This window comes from Gigantopelta aegis, chromosome 12, assembly GCF_016097555.1.
Source record: "Gigantopelta aegis isolate Gae_Host chromosome 12, Gae_host_genome, whole genome shotgun sequence".
NCBI classification, from domain to species: Eukaryota; Metazoa; Mollusca; class Gastropoda; order Neomphalida; family Peltospiridae; genus Gigantopelta; species Gigantopelta aegis.
This window is the reverse complement of record NC_054710.1, coordinates 28,571,544-28,594,079: the sequence shown is the minus strand read 5'-3', so window position 1 is coordinate 28,594,079 and position 22,536 is coordinate 28,571,544. Positions and strand designations below refer to the sequence as shown.

At 38.3% G+C, this 22,536-nt stretch overlaps 1 protein-coding gene across 2 annotated transcripts; it reads right to left on the bottom strand.

The window, feature by feature from the left end:
• Positions 1 to 59: 59 nt before the first annotated feature.
• LOC121386859 (dimethylaniline monooxygenase [N-oxide-forming] 2-like) lies at positions 60 to 17,838 on the bottom strand. 2 transcript variants are annotated; one of them, XM_041517880.1, is made up of 7 exons: positions 17,741 to 17,838; positions 15,061 to 15,186; positions 5,622 to 6,080; positions 4,410 to 4,465; positions 2,866 to 3,283; positions 2,104 to 2,345; positions 60 to 824 (listed from the first exon to the last, which is right to left on the bottom strand). In XM_041517880.1, the coding sequence occupies exons 2-7, from the start codon at positions 15,176 to 15,178 to the stop codon at positions 495 to 497; spliced, it is 1,623 nt and encodes a 540-aa protein (XP_041373814.1). In that variant the 5' UTR covers positions 15,179 to 15,186; positions 17,741 to 17,838; the 3' UTR covers positions 60 to 494. The 2 variants fall into 2 exon arrangements, with proteins under 2 accessions (XP_041373814.1, XP_041373815.1); XM_041517881.1 differs by lacking the exons at positions 15,061 to 15,186; positions 17,741 to 17,838 and adding an exon at positions 11,502 to 11,524.
• Between the last annotated feature and the right edge of the window lie 4,698 nt (positions 17,839 to 22,536).

Below are 22,536 nucleotides of genomic sequence, written 5' to 3'. Positions count from 1 at the left end.
CGAACCCATGGCACCGAATCGCCCGCAAATTGCAGACTAACCACGATGTGTTCTGAGCTATCCAGGCATCCATGTAAGTATATATATTATTATGTATTCAATAAGGTAAATCACTCTCCACCATTATCCTGTACAGTATGTATTTTATATTTATGTTTGTGTAATGCTGATAAGTTGTAAAAACTGAAAGTAATGAAGAATTTGAATTTGTTTCGTGTGTACATGTGTGTGCATGTATGCGTGTTTGTGTTGTTTGCGTGTGTATGTCTATGCATGTGCGTGTGTTTCGCGTGTTTGTTTATCTCTGTGTGTGCATGTGTGTATGTGCGTGTTTTTGGGTTGAGTATTGTATGCATGTGTGCGCGTGGATGCATTTGTATAATAATATATTACGGATTTTCTATATTGTGAAATGTCACAGTGCCACTACGTAATAAATAAATTGTAAAAAAATATGACAGATCTCTGGGGTAACAGTTTTTCCCTAACCATAGTTACAAGAAATATGTTAGCCAAATACAATACAGAACGCCTACAAACACAGCAGCGATCAGAATTTGTATGTGAGTAGGAAGCAAGGTGATGGGTTTTCGTGGTGGAACTCTTCTGTGTCTGACACCAGAAAACGTGTTCTTGTAGATGGCGTAGCAGTGATTGACAGCCTCGGCATTGCTGTGGGGTCCAAGTAGTCGGTATTGAACCGGGGAGGCGGGGCCAAATGTGCACAAGTACGCAAGTCGTGGGTCTCGCCAGATCAACTTCCAGAAGTCAGGTTTAACGCCCAACTCGGCTGATACTTCATCCATGTATCGAATAAACGGAACCTGTAAAATATATTGAAACAAATTAATATGTTATCATACATATATAGGTATGGTTTGTTATCCACTGTCGAAATCCTTCTAAATATATGTCCCCTGCGCGTGCTGTAACCTCACCGTGGTGCAGGGGTGTAACATTCTCTTTGAGAATGGCCAATACAGCACAAATTGAAGTTTAGAGTAAAATTCGGTGTCCGTAAAATTCTGTGATATTTGTATTTGTATTTTTGGCACAGTTCTTTACACTGTTTTTGTTTAAACCTTGAATTTTTATATTGATGTTGATCATCACTTTATTTATTTGCATTACCATAGTTTGACACCCAATAGCCGATGTATTTTTCGTGCTGGGGTGTCGTTAAACATTCATTCATTCATTCATTCATTCTAAATATATGTATAACAGAGAAAAAAAATGCTTTGTGCTAAATAATATAAGCAAACCGTATTTATTTCATAATTCAAATTCATAATGACCAAAGTATTACTTTATTAATCAAATTCATAATGATCATGGGAAGGGAAGGGAACTATATTAATGTGCCCACATCCTTACGGTTCGGGCACGCCCACCATGGATTCGGGTTCTGGCATAACCAGTCCACGATTCCATGGCGGGAGGGGGAAGGGGAAGGGTCAATTACAGCTGTACTTGGATGAGAATGGAGTTTGAGTAAAATCAATATTAATGAATGAGATAACCTTTTGGTCAATTGGTCAAATATTGTTATTGATTTTAATATATATCTGATATTTACTATAACAACGACTCTAGGTAACCTGCAATAATATATTAGGAGCAATTTATCTTGTAACAAAATATAAACAACATGAGATAATAATCGAATTGTGTTCAATCCATATTTAAATTAACTTAAGTTCATTTGCAATATACTACATTATTAATATTTATAAAACTCAGTGTCAGTTGGCATGAATCGAAGATCAAACGTTTAAATATGCTGTCTTACTATTTTCTTGTAGGTTATCATAAAGCACCACCATCCATTTTATACATGTACTGCCATGACGGGTTGGTGCACGTCACATGCTAATAGGGACGGGACGTAGCTCAGTGGTAAAGACTGATGTGCAGTCGGTTTGGAATCGATCCCCGTCGGTGGGCCCATTGGGCTATTTCTCGTTTCACCACGATTGGTATATCAAAGGCCGTGGTATGTGCTACCCTGTCTTTGGGATGGTGCATATAAACGATTCCTTGTTACTAACGGAAATATGTAGCGGATTTCCTCTCTAAGACTATATGTCAAATGTACAGTACCTGGTGCTTGTAAAAGGAAAATTTCAGTTTGAAGTCCGAGTTCCACTTGTCTATGTCCTTCAGCATGTCACACTTTTCTGGAAGTTTGAGTTTGCCGCAGAACACCCTGGCAGCAAATCTCGACTGCATCTCAAAGATCGGTAGGTTGGGTCCCTCTGCAGTTACCATGCCGACCATAGCCAACGTGGGGTGTCGTAGATGTACAGGAAATATTAACTTGTACCAATCGTTTCTCTGATCCTCTGGAAATAATAATAACAATAATAATAATAATCACAATAATGACGATGACGATTACGATGACGACGACGACGACGATGATGATGATGATGATGATGATTATGATGAAGATTGTGATAATGATGATGATAATTATGATGAAGATTGTGATGATGATGATTATGATGACGATTGTGATTATGATGATGATTATTATTATGATGACTATTGTGATGATGATGATGATTGTGATGATGGTGATTATGATGGTGATTTTGACGACGATTGTGATGATTATGATGCGGTAACTTAAACTTAGTAATTACAATATCGATAGTTGTATTAACTTCAAACTCTAGAAACATTTTTTTCTACAAACAACTAAATTTTTTACCCTCCATGAAAATGTAATTGTTACTTGGCAATGACATAAAATGGATTATGGCCAGTTAAGCAATCAAAATAAAATAAATAATTAAAAGAAACTTAAAATAATTCAGTTTTAAAAATACAATAACAGACAGGTAAACGAAGTATACCAACTTATAGCTTGAGCCGAATCCACCAAACTGTTGTCGAGAAACGGAAGATGTCGTTCGTATCCAGTAGCAAACACCACGACGTCTACGTCATCCACCACGGTCCCGTCATCGATGTGAACGCTTCTCTTCACCATCTTGAGGACTCTTCCCACGACCTTCACCTTGCCCGTCATGATTTTTAAACCTATTTCGTCATTGGTCATAACGGCGCTAAACAGGATGTCTCGATTTGAGTGCATGCCGACTACGTCATGATTTATGGCAAGGCTCGACCATTTCATGACTTGCTTCTTAAAAAATGGAATCGTCCATGTTGGACTGTATAAATATTCGCGTTTTAGCATTTGCATATCCAGGGGAAATCCATTTTCGTCAAATCTTGTTATGAGAGTGCACCCCTGGCCAACACTGATATGTACCTTCATGGGGGGAAAAGGAAGAGAGGAAAGGAATGTCTGTTAAAGATAAAGTTTGTTTTGTTTAAAGACAAAACTAGAGCACAATCAGTTATTAATCATCGGCCATTGGATATCAAACGTTTCATAATTTTAGCACATAATCTAAGAGAGGAAATCTGGCAAGCGGTCTGATGGCAAGCGGTTTTTTATATGCACCATCCCACACTCCACAGACAGGATAGCACATACCACGGCCTTTGACATACCAGTCGTGGTGCACTGGTTGGAACGAGAAATAGCACAATGGGCCCATTGATGGGCATCGATGCCAAACCGACCGCGGTTCAAGCAAGACCTTTATCACTGCGCTACATCCAGCCCCGAATGTTTGTTTTACTTGTGTAAGGGAAAATTAACTTTGAAGATGATCTTCTTCTAGATGCAGTAAACTGTATCTTCAACTTCAAGAAGAGACGGAGAATGAGAGGCTGGGAAAGGATGAAAATGGGAGAATGAAAAGAGGACGAGGGATAGAAGAAGAAGAATAAGAAGAAGAAGAGAGATGGGGGGGAGATGGGAGGTAGGGCACAGAGAGAGAGAGAGAGAGAGAGAGAGAGAGAGAGAGCACACACACACACACACACACACACACACCACACACACACACACACACAGAGGGGGAGAGAGGGAGAGACACAGAGAGAAAGAGAGAGAGAGAGAGAGAGAGAGAGAGAGAGAGAGAGAGAGAGAGAGAGAGAGAGAGAGAGAGAGGGGTTGCGGTGGAGGTGGAGAGGGGGGGGGGGGGGGGGGGGTGTATATTAAACCGTATGGCCACCAGACAAAATAGTTTGCAATCTCTGGCCGGACTTTAGGCCTTAAGACAACACACTACTCTGACATGAGGGTGGCTGATTGAAAAATTTCGAGGTCGACCTAAGTTGACATTTTACACAGTACTTGTCAAATGAGAGCACTGTATCAAATTAGCAGTCATATGTCCCTCTCGATAGAGTTGTAATTTCCACAGGGTATATTATTCTGACATAGTAATTGTATTGAAGTGCATGGAGTATTTAATGGTGGCGTGGAACCTTGAGCTTATGTTATAGATATCTGTCACCAATGCAAATCAAACAGAAGACGTCACCTGATTTGCGTATCCTGCGGCAGCACAAGATATGTCTCCAGCTGAGAACGAATTTCCTGCAAATATTGAATAAAAAGAATTACGTTTAAAACATATTCCACGATACAACGCATGGGTACTATAGCAGACGACATGACGTCACATCACATTAACAAATAACAATACAAATGTACTGTCATGTTAACAGCAGTACAACTTGGGCTGTCCTAGTTCGCTAGCGTATTCCGATAGCGCCATAGGATAGCTCAACATTAATCATCAATCCAACCCGAACAAAACAACAACAAAAACCCAACAACCCCCCCCCCCCCCAAAAAAAAAAAAAAAAAAAACTAAGCAAAAACAAACAAACAAACAAAAAAACAACCTCTTATCGTGATGAAAATCGAATTTCAACACAAGACAGAGTCGAAAAGACATTGCGGCGAGATTGCGACTTTTCCTGGTGCCTCTTCTACAGGAGGACTGCCACGCCTTCTGTAGGTAGATTGCCACCCCATACCTGATTTGAAAAAATTAAAACCGTCACCAAGAGAGAGAGAGAGAGAGAGAGAGAGAGAGAGAGAGAGAGAGAGAGAGAGAGAGAGAGAGAGAGAGAGAGAGAGAGAGAGAGAGAAAAGCATCATTACGACACAGTATACGAAATACTCACCAACCGCCCATTGGGCTATTTCTCGTTCCAGCTAGTGTACAACGACTGGTATACTAAAGGCCGTGGTATGTACTCTCCTGTCTGTGGGATGGTGCATATAAAAGATACGTTGCTGCTAATGAAAACAAATGTAGCGGGTTTCATCTCTTAGACAATATGTCAAAATTACCAAGCAGCCGATGATTAATAAATCAATATAATCTAATGGTGTTCTTAAACAAAAAAAACTTTTCTGTCTCTGTGTCTTTCGCTCTCTATCTCTGTCTCTGTGTCTTTCGCTCTCTATCTCTGTCTCTTTCGCTCTCTGTCTCTGTCTCTTTCGCTCTCTGTCTCTGTGTCTTTCGCTCTCTGACTCTGTCTCTTTCGCTCCCTGTGTCTTTCGCTCTCTGTTTCTGTCTGTCTGTCTGTGTATATATATATATATATATATATATATATATATCTCTCTCTCTCTCTCTCTCTCTCTCTCTCTCTCTCTCTCTCTCTCTCTCTCTCTCTCTCTCTCTCTCTCTCTCTCTCTCTCTCTCTCTCTCTCTCCGTCACCCCTTCCCTTTACTCACCAATTACGACAACATTTTTGCCCTTGTACACTTCTCCTGTTCTGAAGCCCATGGCATGTTCGATCTTTCCTTGAAAACTTCTCATTCCTTCTATGTCAGGATATCGAGGCTTTCTCAAACTTCCCGTGCAAATCATGACGGCATTGAAAATCTCCACACGGCGTTTTCCATCGCTGTCTTCAATGGCGAGTTCCCAGTTTCCGGTCTCGTCATAATCTCGCGCTTTCGAGACTTCCTGAATTTCGGTCTTGCACTGTATGTAGTTCCGGAGTTTAAAATGATCAACGTATCTAACTAGATAGTTGTAAATCATTTTTTGAGTCATATACGCTGGAGTTTCTTCAGAGAAAAGAAAGTCGCTGAAACAGGTCATCATTTTACTCGTGTTGGATACAAGTGAAGGGTACGTTTTTGGAGACGAAGTCGAAAAGGAGTTGTCGTCCGCGTTCCACATACCGCCTGCAAATAGTAATTATAAACTCCAAACTCAAATAAAAGCGAACCTGATGCAAATATATGTTTTATTTGTTTCAATAGAACCAGAGAAATGAATGTAAGTGTAATCGAGTACGTAATTGATTACCATGTTTGAAAATGCCACGTAATCGCAATCGTAATTGATTACCATGTTTGAAAATGCCACGTAATCGCAATCGTAATTGATTAGCATGTTTGAAAATGCTACGTAATCGCAATCGTAATTGATTACCATGTTTGAAAATGCCACGTAATCGCAATCGCAATCATAATCAGCGATTCCTGGTCAATCAGTGCAGATCATATAAATGATATCACATTGTCTTTTACTTTGATAGTAGAACTGTTCGTATACACGTATACACCGTTTACGCATTAGTATAACAACAATACTATTACAAACTTTGTGTGTGTGTATATATATATATATATATACACAAAGTTTGTGATAGTATTGTTGTTATACTAATGCACTAGTGCTTAAATGCTTAAAGAATACTGTTTTGTATTGAGAAAGTTTATGATAATATTGTTGTATACTAATGCTTAAATGCAATGCTACAAGTCCTGGTAGAAATACACACACACACACGCACACACACATACACACACACACACATACACACACACACACACACACACACACACACACACACATATATATATATATATATGTTAAAATATATTACATTTTACGTGGGTGGTTGTCTGTTCGTCTGGCATCTCATATATATATGTTGCTTTTAGAAATGGAGGAACAATTCGAAATAATGAAAGGTTTATTGATACTGATTATGTTTATTTAGTATTATTGTTTCTTTGTTTTTTTTATAATGGTAAATTTATTTGCATTTGTACACAGAAACGAGCTGCTGAACAAGGATGCAAAGCCCTGTTTTCAATGCTAAATGTGTGTAATACGAATTGTTTAATATTGAAACAAAGTTATCCATTGTCGACACGTATGTTAATAGTGTTCTTAGCCATGGGGCTGAAATCTGGGGTTTTCATTCTGGCCAAGATACTGAAAACATTCATGTTCAATTTGGTAAAAAAAATACTTGGGGTACGTAAGGAAACTTATAATGAATTTGTATATTGTGAATTACGACAGTTCCCTTTACAGACTGCAATAAAATTAAAAACCTTCAAACATTGGAATAGGATGCGAAATTCAAATAATTGTATATTAAGAGCTCTGTATGAGGATGAATATGTATGAAGATAATTGGTTAATGAATATTAATCAGGATCTAAATAGCTTAGTTTAAATTGTGTATGGGAGTTAACACATGATAATAATAATATTTATAATATAATTAAGGAAAGGATATGCGACACATTTAAACAGCTTTGTTACAGCCGAATAATAGCAACACCAAAAAGGAATCTCTACCAATATCTGTTAAATGAATTTAAATTATAATGTAACTTCGAAAACACATAGACAATCAGCATTTAAAGGAAATGGTAAAATGTAGAATATCTGCTCATAAATTAAATATAATATCCGGCCGATATACATCAGAATGCCTCAAACAGCCCTACCAAGAGTTGTACCCCTCCTGGAAAAAGGAAACGAGGAAGACCGAAAGAAACATGGAGGAGGACAGTAGAGAAGGAATGCCGAGAGGGCAGTCTGAGCTGGGGGCTGCTGGAGAAGCTGGTAAAAGACAGGCATCAGTGGCGATCTCTGGTTACAGCCTTATGTGCTTCTTAGCACGGAGGGGATTAAGTAAGTATTGCTTAATATCAACAAATATATTCGTATATTTAATTAATAAAACGGTTAAATGTGACGGTTATTATATATAACGGGCGTAGCCATTTTGTACGATCCCAGTGAATACGTCCTCTGGCGAGCTGGTGGTTACGTCATACCCAACGTGTCACGTCAAGAAGTAGTCTTAGAACTGAAGAAACAAAACATACCTGATTTCTGCGGATGCATCACAATGTTTTGTAATAATAACCATGCCAGTAAGCCAGCAATAAGTATACATTATTCTTCAATACAAAATAAACGACCATTGTCAAAGTGTCGAAATGAGATACGGACATTTGCCCCCCAGGACATTTGCCCCCAGTCCAAAAATGGATAGGTGGACATTTGCCCCCAAGTCGAAATGATGGCTAGGACATTTGCCCCCCCCCCCCCCCCCCGTAGAAATGTTGGCTAGGACATTTGCCCCCCAGTAGAAATGTTGGCTAGGACAAATGTCCACCTATCCATTTTTGGACTGGGGGGCAAATGTCCTGGGGGAAAAATGTCCTGGATTCGTCGAAATAACTGTATTATGTTTCGTCCATACATTAACCCACGTACAGAAATGAGACTCGGAATGTTTTCTTAGTTAATTGGTATTTTCTTTCCGTGGCCTGTACCAGTGGTTTCTGATTGACAGGTGTATATTTTGGACGGCCACCAGTCAAGGTGTCTAGACACACACAAATACATACCTGGTCACAGGGTATTGTGGGATAACCGCGCGATTACCCCTTAAAATTGTAATGGACATTATCAGCCGTCCTGCTTTATTACTGTAAATAATTCCGTAAGACCCTTGATTAAATAGACTTTCCCATCTGAAATCACAAAACTGACCAATTACGTAGTTACAAAGAAAAGAAAATGATCACTTGGGTATCATGAGTGGTCGTTTTTGTTCCAACGTACCCTACCAATAGGCCTAATAATATGCATTTTTTTCTTTGGATTTTTTAAGAGAGAAAAATACTATAACACCATTTCGTTCCATTAATGCAAAGTGAAATATATTTAGTTAAATAGTTTATTATATTATCAAGTCATTATGTTGTTTTACAAGTTAGGTTGCGAATCACCTTGTCGTAAATGACTGCCTCTGTTTACACTGTGCATATGAGTTGGTCGGAGCTGACGCCACTTCGCCCCAAGCTAGAATTCCGGACGCACCGAAAACAATTGACAAAGTTAGCAGGAATAATCATGTTTTTTTTGTTATTAACTATAAAATTACGCGTTTTTCATTTGTTAAAGTGTCAGTATGTGTTGGTGGTCCGGATATGCATCTTTCCAACATATAAGGCTCTTGTTTCAGTTTACTCTCCCTTTAACTCTACGTTCATAAGATTTGTGTAGTCGTTTAGCCACAATTAATGTTTGTTTATTGGTTACGCTACAGTGGCGTAGACGGGATTTTGTATGGGGGGGGGGGGGGGGGCTCCTGTGTCGTGGGATATGACACAGGAACCCTTTTAATGTTATTAATAAGCGAAAAGGTAAAAATTTCCCGGGATTGGGGGGGGGGGGGGGGGAGAGGGCATGACACCTCTTGCACCCCCCTGGCTACGCCACTGTCACGCTACGTTCAGTATTAAAAGTATGCAAAGTGTTACCATAAGCATTACATTATGTCTTACATCTATCTACAGACCACGGTTATCGGTATAAACAGAGTTCACCAGAGCGTGGCTATTGGCAAGCGTTGCTGTTTCGTAACAGTATGGGGTTAAACTATCTTTAAAGGGACATTCCTGAGTTTGCTGCAATTTTTAAGATGTTATTGACTAACAGAGACTTTTTGACGACTGTAATTACATATCAAATATATTTTTCTGCATAAAATATTAGTGGCTGTATATTAAACGTGTTTCTGATCGTTCTAATATTTGTACTAGGTTAAATTTCATCTTATTTCCTAAAAACAATTTTTTCGTACGTACGAAATTATTTGAAAAAAAAAATCCAGTTTGAGCTTCTTACAAATATTAAAACGGCCAGAAACACATTGAATATACAGACACTGATATTCTAAACAAGAAAATATATTTAATATGTAAGTTTAATCATAGACGTATTTTATTAGTCCTGTTATATAAACTAGGCATGACCGATATTTATATGTCGAAAAATTTCCCATCCGTAAAAATATTAACTGAGCATGTTAAACGAAGGCAACTAGACCTGTACCTATAAACATGGCATAACAACATCGAGTCTACACCCAAAGGCAAAATAAATTCTATTTTTAAACAAACTTTAAATTTGGAAAAATACTTTATTAAATTAACCGTAAAATTGTGGACCAACCTTCTGAAATTCAGAACATGTAATCATTATTTACCCATAGAAACAGGACGCTGGAATAGCATCCCAGTCGAAAATAGATTATGTACATTGTGTGAAGAAAATGATATTGGAGATGAATATCACTACTTATTTAAATGTAATTATTTTATGAATACACGCAAAAAGTTTATAAAGCCATATTATTATAAAAAACCTAGCACTCTTAAATTCAAAGAACTGTTTAATTGTAATAGAATAAACACTCTCCGTAAATTGTCAAAATTACAAGTAAATTTAGTAAACCATAGATAAACATCTTCAATAACATTTTATACTTTTAAAAGTACTGACTTCTAAAAATTTATCTGCTTTATTTAAATGTTCTGTCACCATGTGTCTTCTTTTTAAAATGTGTATATAGCTATTTTGAATTATGTCTGTATATATTCTATGAAGAACTCCTGTTGTCATCTTGTCACTGTAAACAACTATTGTAAAATATGTCCTCATATGCTGTCGTTTGACGGCCTGAGTGAATCGAAATAAAGTTTGAAACATCTTACAATGCAGCAAACTCAGGAATGTCCCTTTAAGAAGACACAGGCCATTCTGACAGTCGTTTCGAATGACTGCATACTGTCAACACTCTCGAGCAAGTCAATGGGCCTGTCGTGCAGTTTCCGCTCCATTTCGTTTACTTTGTCGTCATGTCTAATGTTTGGAGACTCTTAGGTCGACGTCAGACAGGCAGACACACACATTCTTTATTTACGTCTCACCTTGTGCACAGATTAAAATAAGAATACGAGTTCAACAGTAATAAAGAAAGAAAGAAAGAAATGTTTTATTTAACGGCGCACTCAACACATTTTATTTACGGTTATATGGCGTCAGACATATGGTTAAGGACCACACAGATTTTGAGAGGAAACCCGCTGTCGCCACTACATGGGCTACTCTTTCCGATCAGCAGCAAGGGATCTTTTATTTGCGCTTCCCACAGGCAGGATAGCACAAACCATGGCCTTTGTTGAACAAGTTATGGATCACTGGTCGGTGCAAGTGGTTTACACCTACCCATTCAGCCTTGCGGAGCACTCACTCAGGGTTTGGAGTCGGTATCTGGATTAAAAATCCCATGCCTCGACTGGGATCCGAACCCAGTACCTACCAGCCTGTAGACCGATGGTCTAACCACGACGCCACCGAGGCTAGTTCAACAGTAATAATACAGTAATACAGCAGTAAAAGTACACAAGCCACTCCTGTGATTTATGAGAGATTTTAAAACTATTAAAAGGCTAGCAAAATATTTTTTAAAGTATTGTATTTACATGAAATAAAACTAAAACCCATAAAACATGTATATGTCTCTCTCTATCTCTCTCTCTCTCTCTCTCTCTCTCTCTCTCTCTCTCTCTCTCTCTCTCTCTCTCTCTCTCTCTCTCTCTCTCTCTCTCTCTTGGTGACGGTTTTAATTTTTTCAAATCAGGCATGGGGTGGCAATCTTCCTACAGATGGCGGGCAGGTCCAGTTGTGGTGCACTGGTTGGAACGAGAAAAAACCCAGTCAGTTGAAAGGCTCCACCGATGAGGTTCGATCCTGAGACGCAAGCACCCCATGCGAGCAATCAACCCACTTAGCTAAATCCCGCCCCTGATCCTAAATGTTTGTAAAAACTGAAACGGCCACACTCGTCATGCGGCAGGCAGTTATTGCTTATGCGGGGCTGCGCGGTCGGTCTGGGATCGATCCCCGATAGTGGACCCATTGGGCTATTTCTCGTTCCAGCCAGTGCTCCACAACTGGTGTAACAAAGGCCGTGGTATATACTATTCTGTCTGTGGGAGTGTGCATATAAAAGATCCCTTGCTGCTTATCGAAAAGAGTAGCCCATGAAGTGGCGATAGCGGGTTTTCTTAATAACTGTGTGGTCCTTAGCCATATATCCGACGCCATATAACATTAAATAAATGTGTTGAGTGCGTCGTTAAATGAACCATGTCTGCCATTTCTTTCCAAACGAGATAGCAGTTGCGTCTTCTGTTACACGTTTTTTTCATAACTCTGTCGCCATCCCCTGCGCGTGCTGTAACCTCACGGTGGTGCAGGGGTGTAACATTCTCTTTGAGAATGGCCAATACAGCACAAATTGAAATTTTTAGTATAAGTCAGTATCTATCTGTGATATTTGCATTTTTGCACAGTTCTTTATACTGTTTTTATTTAAATCATGAATTTTTATATTGATGTTGATCATCACTTTATTTGTTTGCATTTACCATAGTTTGACACCCAATAGCCGATGTATTTTTCGTGCTGGGGTGTCGTTAAACATTCATTCATTCTGTCGCCATCATACATCATAATATCCGATAGAATATCCAATACTGGTTCTGCTACAACATCTGTTTCTATGTAATCTAACAAATTGCCCACACGACTCAATAATAACAGTGCCAAGTTCACAGAAATCGCAAACGTCATTCGGTATATATATATATATATATATATATATATATATATATATATATATATATATATATATATATATATATATATATATATATATATCAGAGATGGGGCGATTGCTTGACGAAAGTAATCAATTACGATTTCGTTTACTTGAGAATGTCACTATTACGGTTACGATTACGATTACAAGAAAATTGAAAGTAATCGATTACGATTGCGAATACAAATGTACAAGTAGTGAAATGATGTCACATTTTATTTCACAACCATAGCAATTTCATTCATTGAAAGACAATGAATTATTTTGAATTATTTATTAAATGAATGAATGAATGAATGTTTAACGACACCCCAGCACGAAAAATACATCGGCTATTGGGTGTCAAACTATAGTAATGCAAACAAATAAGGTGATGATCAACATCAATATAAGAATTCAAGATTTAAATAAAAACAGTGTAGACAAGATATATATATATATATATATATATATATATATATATATATATATATATATATATATATATATATATATACACCATTATGTGAATGTAGGGCGGGGTGTAGCCCAGTGGTAAAGTGTTCGCTTGATGCGCGGTCTAGGATCGATCTCCGCCAGTGGACCCATTGGGCTATTTCTCGTTCCAGTCAGTGCTCCACAACTGGTGTAACAAAGGCCGTGGTATGTACTATCCTGTCTGTGGTATGGTGCATATAAAACATCCCTTGCTGCTTATCGAAAGGAGTAGCCCATGAAGTGGCGACAGAGGGTTTCCTCCCTCCATATCTGTGTGGTTCTTAACCACATTTCCGACGCCATATAACCGTAAATAAAATGTGTTGAGTGCGTCGTTAAATAAAACATTTCCCTTCTTTCCCTGGGTTTCATTCATTTGATGATTTCCTGTTCCTAAGGCAAATGATAGTAGTAGACGAAGAACATAACTGTTTTATAATTGTGTCACATGCTGTACATAAATCATAGACTATAAATATGTGAATATATACAAAGGTTAAACAGTACAACATCTGGTCAAACAGCCCACGAGACTTCTAAGTAAAAGTTAATATATTTAGCGTCTCTTCTAAAATGCAATACTGCTGATCAATTTGAATTCGGTTAAAGGGACAGACACTAAGTTCAGTTAATCTACAAACCTGTAACACATTTGGATAACGTTACAACTGAGTGAAACATGAGACTGTGACTTTGAAATGGTGAAATACCCTCTAAAAATAGACTAAAACTCGACTTCATAACTTTTATTTCTCAGACGCACGTGCGTTTTTTTTTTTTAAATATGAGAAATGCATTTTGTGATATTAAAAACACCAGGATGACCTAAAGCAGAACACTTCGAATGTACGGAAATTGATTATCTAAATAATAAAATCTAAGTAAAGTATGATTTAAGTTATCAAACACTCCTATAATAGTAAACAAATAAGCGATAGTGTTTAAAAACTAGGATATGTCCCTTTAATCAGCATATGCGGACTGTTCTATCGGTGTGGTTGATCGATTGACTGACTATTAGAGTAGAATACAAGGGATGACGGGATATCAGTTCTCTTGTATACACCGTCTACATAGTCCTGGCTCCGTATTCATAAACACACTTAAGTCAATGTATGATACCTAAATACATACTTAAAGTACATAGATAAGTATCATGCATTCACTTAAGTACGTTTATGAATACGGAGCCTGAAGATCATTCGGGTGTTTCGGTATCGTCAATATCATATTGTAGGAATGTATAGACAAAAGCTTGCATAAAACAATTTTTTATACGATACTAAAAACACACTTTGGTTATAACCCCCCACCTCTCTCTCTCTCTCTCTCTCTCTCTCTCTCTCTCTCTCTCTCTCTCTCTCTCTCTCTCTCTGTCTCTCACACACACACTGTCACACACACACACACACACATATATATATATATATATATATATATATATATATATAGAGAGATAGAGAGAGAGAGAGAGAGAGAGAGAGAGAGAGAGAGAGAGAGAGAGAGAGAGAGAGAGAGAGAGAGAGAGAGAGAGAGAGAGAGAGAGAGAGAGAGATATTTGTGTGTGTATGTGCATGAGTATGTGCGTATGCTAAACCAGTTGTGGAACACTGGTTGGAATGACCATTCTGTTTGAAAAAAACAAAAACATTTTGTTTCCTGCTTACTTGTTTATTTATCAAGGGCGGATCAAACACACGAGCTGCTCCCATTAAACACATCAAAGTGTCAGTTATTTTAACAATCGTTTTACAAGTGCCCTTTTCAAATAGTTGGCCCATGTCCATGTTTGCCCGTAGTTCCCCACCTAAAATATATCCTAGGTCCGCCCTTGTTTATTACCATGCATTGGTTAGTCTGCGGTGGGTAGTATATCCTAAGTAGCAGACTGTTATTTAGTTCACTAGAAATAAACTTACCGATTTCTCCGCATCTCTCAAAACACACCGGTTCTAGTCCTTCCTCCAGACAGGATTTGAGGGCAGCCAATCCAGACACTCCAGCTCCAATAATGGCGACTCGTCTGACGTCACTCATTTTCACGTCTGTTAAATTATACCAAACGAAGTTACTTTTCAGTGATCGATTATAATCGAAAATTGATCGGTTGATTTCGATTATATGTAATAAAATATTCATAATCGAAGATCGGTAGAAATATTAACTGCGATTGTTTCTCCAGTTTAGACGATGGAATTGTTGTAAACTATCTTGGGGTTGGGGTTTGTTTTCAGGTGTACATAAAGATATAGAGAATAACTACTTAATGACGATGGATATCTGCTTTATTCTGTGAAGGTAATTTCTCATTCGGCCTGAGCAGGGGAAAAAAATCAAATATCCGACGTCATTAACTAGTTATTATCTTTTACCTGCCAATCCAGACACCCCAGCTCCAATAATGGCGACTCGTCTGACGTCACTCATTTTCACGTCTGTTAAATTATACCAAATGAAGTTACTTTTCAGTGATCGATTATAATCGAAAATTGATCGGTTGATTTCGATTATATATATATATATATATATATATATATATATATATATATATATATATATATATATATATATATATATATATAAAATCATAATCAAATGTTGATGGAAATATTAACTGCAATTGTTTCTCCAGTTTAGATGATGGAATTGTTGTAAACTATCTTGGGGTTGGGGTTTGTTTTCAGGTGTACATAAAGATATAGAGAATAACTAGTTAATGACGTTGGATATCTGCTTTATTCTGTGAAGGTAATTTCTCATTCGGCCTGAGCAGGGGAAAAAAATCAAATATCCGACGTCATTAACTAGTTATTATCTTTTACCTGCAGACCATACAAATTAAGGGGGAAAACTACTATATCTGTTATTTCAGCCACATTGTACGATGGTCTAGAGGCCAAATGAGCGATTTTGTAATGTAGCTATGCGTGTGACGTCACATGATTGACGTCAAAAGTCATATCCTGCTAGTAGTAAGATATGACCTTGCTTTATTCATCATCATATTCTGTCAGTAGAAACGTTGGTTGCATGATAAAGAAGATATTAAAGAATTATCAAAGGTACAATTAACGATATGTGTGCGTCTATCCCGATGAACACTACACTAGTTTAAAGGCATATTGTCACAGACCACTGGCCTATTTAATGGTCTAACAAAGTATTACCTGAACAAAAATTATTTGATTTGTCCCTAAATGTACTTCATTCAACCATCTTCATAACCACCATACTCCATTTAGTAATGATATTTTGTAAAAATAAGTGAATTATGGCAATGGTCCATAATTCAAAAACTAAAATTGCCGAGAGGGTTTACATGGATTTTATTCCATCATAGTTCAGTTAAGGTGATGCGATAGCTAGATTTATTTTCCAACAATTAATGCAATTTTTATTTATTAACCATTTTTAGAGAAATACGGTCCTTAAAACCGTGACAGTATGCCTTTAAAGTTGTTTTGTTTTAACTACACCAGTGGAGCACATTGATTAATTAACCATCCATCGGCTATTGGATGTCAAACACTTGGTAATGATGACACATAGTCATCAGTGGAAAGAAAGAAATGTTTTATTTAACGACGCACTCAACACATTTTATTTACGGTTATATGGCGTCAGACATATGGTTAAGGACCACACAGATTTTGAGAGGAAACCCGCTGTCGCCACTATATGGGCTACTCTTCCGATTAGCAGCAAGGGATCTTTTATTTGCGCTTCCCACAGGCAGGATAGCACAAACCATGGCCTTTGTTGAACCAGTTATGGATCACTGGTCGGTGCAAGTGGTTTACACCTACCCATTGAGCCTTGCGGAGCACTCACTCAGGGTTTGGAGTCGGTATCTGGATTAAAAATCCCATGCCTTTGACTGGGATCCGAACCCATTACCTACCAGCCTGTAGACCGATGGCCTAACCACGACGCCACCGAGGCCGGTCATCAGTGGAAACCCGCGCCTCAAGCGAGCTCTTTACCATGAAATAGTATGACACCCTCCTCCTTTGGTTAGGTCACCTAATTCGTGTGTTGTCCTGTGTATCAAAGTCACCTTTCTACACTACAATAAAGCTGCCTGCATTAAAAAGTCCCAGTTCAGGGCCGTAGCTAGGATTTTTTTATTTTATTATTATTTTTGTTTGTTGTTGTTTGTTGTTGTTGTTTGTTTTGTTTGTTTGTTTGTTTGTTGTTGTTGGGTTTTTTTGTTGGGTTTTTTTTTTGGGGGGGGGGTTGGGTTTTTTTTGGGGGGGGGGGGGGGGGGGGGGCATCTGAGTAGTTAATAGTCTAAAACTCCTTAAACGGTTAAGAAGAGAATTTTCTTTAAGTTTCTATATTATTTTCCGGAATTTTTTCTGGGTGTAGCTCCCCCCCCCCCCTCCCCCTCCCCTACCCCACTAGCTACGGCCCTGCAGATCCTCGCCTGTAAATGAACACCGACACATTTACTGTTTGGAAGTAACAGTAAAACTGTTTCGTATTAAAAAAAAGAGAAATAATTGGAACATTAAAGTATAATTATTGTTTTCTTAAACCTACTTTTAACGTTACTTATTAACGGAGATGGTGAACGACGAAACAAAACGACTGTCTTACCTGAGCTGTACAACTAGTCTCTTCAACAGTTTCTACGTGTAGGTCAGGGCAGGAGAGCGGAAAGAAGGCCTTATTCACAAAACACACGTAGCTGTTTACGAGGGCGCAACCTCCCCTTAAGCATTGCTTAACGATTAGTTAGGTATTCGCGAAGCAGCTGTAAGGCTATGTGGCTATGACCTGGGAAGTAGACAAAGTTGTATAAATGGTCTTAAAATTAATTCTACGTAGTGGGACAACTAGGTATTTACCAATTACGAATATCTATGCCCCGGCACTAGGTTAATTGCGCCAATTTACTTATGTTCAAATATATATTAAAAAAATCCTCATCGTTTTGATTAATAAAGTATTATTTAAATTACCATAAGGATTATTTGTGAATGTGATAGCGAGTTTAACTGCACGTGATGTACTATTTGTGTAATCTGTTGTATCATTTTTTTTTCTTTCTTTCTTTCCTTCACATTCTTTTGTATATAATACATTTCCTTCCACTGGTTATCCTTGAATGTATACATGTAGTTTATATTTACAGCTATGTAATATAGGTCGCCAAGTATATTGCATGAATATAGAGGGCCTCGTAAGTTGTCAAACTTGTGCCCAATTCTTTTGTTCTTTGTACAATAAAATATGTTTGCAAAATTGCGCGAATACATATTTGTCGGTGTGTGCAGTCAAAAGGTAACGACGAGCTGATACTGCACCAAATAAAAAGTCCATTAGTCAAATAATTAGTCCATTAGTCAAATAATTAGTCCATTAGTCAAATAATTAGCTCATTAGTCAACTAATTAGTCCATTAGGCAAATAATTAGTCCATTAGGCAAATAATTAATCTACGAGCTGATACTCCAACTTTGACCAATTGGTACCATCCGTGGGCACCAAACGTAAATATGCTTTTTTTGATAGATATTTGTCAACATTCACCAGGAATTCATTTTGAACGATGCCCGGCTAATTAAAGCATTGCTACATCACTTTTAATCCAAGACGACCACCACTGTAGCAGCCAGAACAAAAATCACAATAATTTTACACCAACCTGTTGTTCGCAATGCCAAACTTGCTTTTCTATCTCTGTACAATTGATATGTACTTTATCATTGTATTTTGTCGACCATGATAATTTATGTCGCAAACTGTGTAATTGTGCAATTGTAACATTTGTAATTGTAACATTAATTTTATCATCATAACATGGTAATTACTAGTATACTAGTATACTTCGAATATACCTGCAAATGATCGACCATCACCAAACGAACTTAGCAGCGATATATTCACAGGATTCCACTAACAACATAAATACTGCTTTACAACAGAACGTACTTTGTTTTGAAAATACACCATTCAATGATCAATGACCCATCCCTCCCCCCCAATGTTTTATTTAACGACGCACTCAACACATTTTATTTACGGTTATATGGCGTCGGACATAATATGGTTAAGGACCACACAGATATTGTATATTGAGATAGGAAACCCGCTGTCGCCACTTCATAGGCTACTCTTTTCGATTAGCAGCAAGGGTTCTTTTATATGCACCATTCCACAGACAGGATTGCACATGCCACAGCCTTTGATTTACCAGACGTGCTGCACTGGCTGGAACGAGAAAAAGCCCAATAGGCCCACCGATGGGGATCGATCCTAGACCGACCGCGCATCAAGCGAGCGCTTTACCACTGGGCTACATTCCGCCCGACCCAATGATAAATGACCCTTGATTTGAGGACGCGGTCAAAATTTATTAACCTCCACTTTCCCCCCTTTTTAATATTTTGGTGTTAATTTTCAAAATGTCTAAATTGACACTATTAGTTAGGTGATTCCTGTCCTGAGTCGAACCCTCGATCTTATCGGATAACTGACTCGGGATAGGCGTGTTCGAAACCATAGAGGTATATGGACACGCTAAATACCAATTGAAGTCAAGTCAAAGATAAGTGACCTAACACAGAATATTTGTCATGATATACATGTAATGCAATTTTGTTGTTGTTGAAAAGCTACACGGAATTGGTTGCAGAAAGAAATAGTAGAGTAATTTAAATAAAAAAAAAGAAATAAAATAAAATATAACACGCACATACAAACAAACAAAAACAACCGTAACTACTAATGGTATTCGAATACGCTTCCTCATTTCGTTGTTAAAGAAAACACGGCTCATACAGCAATGCAGAATATGCACATCAATTAGACCCTTCTACTTCCCGGGACATTTATTATTCGCCTTACCGGTACAACCCAAAATACGTGTTTCAACCTCCCCCGGGCCGACACCGTCTACGTGTGCCCATGTGTAGTGCCCACACATGTCGCAAAATCGACAAAATGTAATTTTGACGACACATGTCACAATTTCACTCCCATCTGTCTCAATCATCGACAAATGTCACACGACCGATGACAAATGTTACATAGGTTTCTGCCACAAATGTCTTAACGCTAATTTCCGCAATATATCAACCACAACTCTTATATAATTAACATTAGCGTTTTTTGGGGGTAATTTTTCTTAGTTTGTCCTTCTGGATGGATACTCATAGATCAAATATAGTCTCCTTTGTTGAACAGGATCGCAGGAACAAAACAAAATAGGTTGTGACCGAGCACCAGGCAGCGCTTTACCACTGGGCTAGGTTCCGCCCTAATAATAATAATAATAAAAAGACCCCCCAAATCCTTCGACTGAAAACGTGTGTTTATTTTATTTAACGACGCTAGAGCACATTGATATTTTTATCTTATCATCGGCTATTGGACGTCAAACATATGTTCATTCTGTCACTGTTTTTTTTAGAGGAAACCCGCTGTCGCCACATAGGCTACCCTTTTAAGACAGGCAGCAAGGGATCTTTTATTTGCGCTTCCCACAGGCAGGATAGCACAAACCATGGCCTTTGTTGAACCAGTTAAGGATCACTGGTCGGTGCAAGTGGTTTACACCTACCCATTGAGCCTTGCGGAGCACCCACTCAGGGTTTGGAGTCGGTATCTGTATTAAAAATCCCACGCCTTGACTGGGATCCGAACCCAGCACGTACCAGCCTGTAGACCGATGGCCTAACCACGACGCCACCGAGGCCGGTTCCTTCGAATGATGTAATTTTTGCGTTACACTTTGATCCTTTTTTTGTTTGTTTTACTTCTACTTGTTTAAGTCCATGAGGCGATCTGTAGGCTAATTGTTGTCATGGGCGGATCCAGGAAATATTTTTAGGGGGGGGGGGGACCAAAAAAGAAGGGCACATTGACTCGTCAAAAGGGCACCTTACTACAAGTTTTGATATTTACAATTAATATGAATTCCTACAGTTCTACGTCATAATATACTAGCAATAATGAAGTAAATTGGCGTCACTCGCGTTAGAACCTCAATGGGGCCCCATTGAGACTCAATAACACAGACACATATCTGCAAGCTTGCGCATGTACACGAAAATCTTGATTTCATTTATCTACAATATAATTATTGTTTACTTAAAAAAAAAAAACAATTCTACAAACAAAAAGGGCACTTGGACATTTTGAGAGCACTTTAACAATTTTTGGGGGGGACGCGTCCCCCTGGTCCCCCCCCCCCCTGGATCCGCCCATGGTTGTTATATTTGCCATCAAATTTTATTTGCAGTAAAACGGATTAACATTACTTTAGTTACGCTATGGGAGGAAGATATTACACATTTTGCTTTTATCACTGTCCACATATGGAGCTTTTAATAAAATTGGCAGTAACGTATATTTGTATCTCTCCAACCACGCATTATAGATTAAAAACCCCCCACAAGTAACAGCAGCAGTGGCGGATCCAGAAAATCCATTTAGGGGGGCCCCAGTGAAATGAGGCGGAATGCCAATGGAGCTTTGGGGGAGGTTTGGAGCGGATCGTAAACAAATGAAAATTAATATATAATAAAATTATAACTGTCGCAAAATTTAGGTGGGGGGTGTTCTAGCTAGCAATAAATAGAGGGGAGCTGCGCCCTGCCCCCGTTTTGTGTTTGTCCCCGCACCACCCCTGATTATCGCCGCCCTGCCCTAATACATTGTTTGGCCACAGTTGTGAAAGCCGACAGCAGTAACGTGGTATGTTTTTTTCTTTTCTATTGTTAGTCGATTTGGCTGCAAAGCTTGAATGCCAAGTAATCCTCACACCGTCACACACATAACCACACACCACCTAGCAAACACCTAGTTGAAAGTAGGCCATCATGACAAACTTCGACAGAACGTCAAATGCGAAATTGATTGCATCTTTATAATATGGCACAGAGTAAACTAGCAACACTGGTTATTTTGTCTATCTAGGCATAACTGTTTTGTTAAAAGCATGTCTGCAAAAGCTATTTAATGAAATCTATCTAGACCGTGACATGCAATAATAGCCGTTTTTAAATGCAGTGAGCAACTTTTTACAAATGTATCCTTATGTCAATTTTTTTATTTGTTTGTTCTTTTATTTCTTTATTTCTTTCTAAAATAATCGCTCGCATCGCTCGCGTCCGGTTAGGATACAGCTTAACCAAACGCTGCTATAACGACAGCCTTCTGTTTTAAATTGTTATCAACGGTTGAAACCGCCAAGTAAGAGTTGTTTGATTAGTCAATATATGTTTGTCGCTCGTGTCTCGCGACAAAAAATAGAAACAATTCCAATCGGTATTGAGTCGCGCGCTCGACTACATCAATCTGTCGCGCCGTACGCGAGCGGTTAGGATGCAGCAGTTGAAATCAATAGTTTCTAAAAAAATTTTAAAAAAATCGTTCTCAGAGTACTC

Bases quoted from the DNA above. Each gene is read 5' to 3' on its own strand.
- LOC121386859 (XM_041517880.1), bottom strand. From the start codon at position 15,178: ATGAGTGACGTCAGACGAGTCGCCATTATTGGAGCTGGAGTGTCTGGA. The intron at 2,346-2,865 runs GTTGGTATACTT...TATTATTTCCAG, and splicing joins GGATTCGGCTCAAGCTATAA to AGGATCAGAGAAACGATTGG. The intron at 825-2,103 runs GTACTGTACATT...TATATTTTACAG, and splicing joins TTTCCTTTTACAAGCACCAG to GTTCCGTTTATTCGATACAT.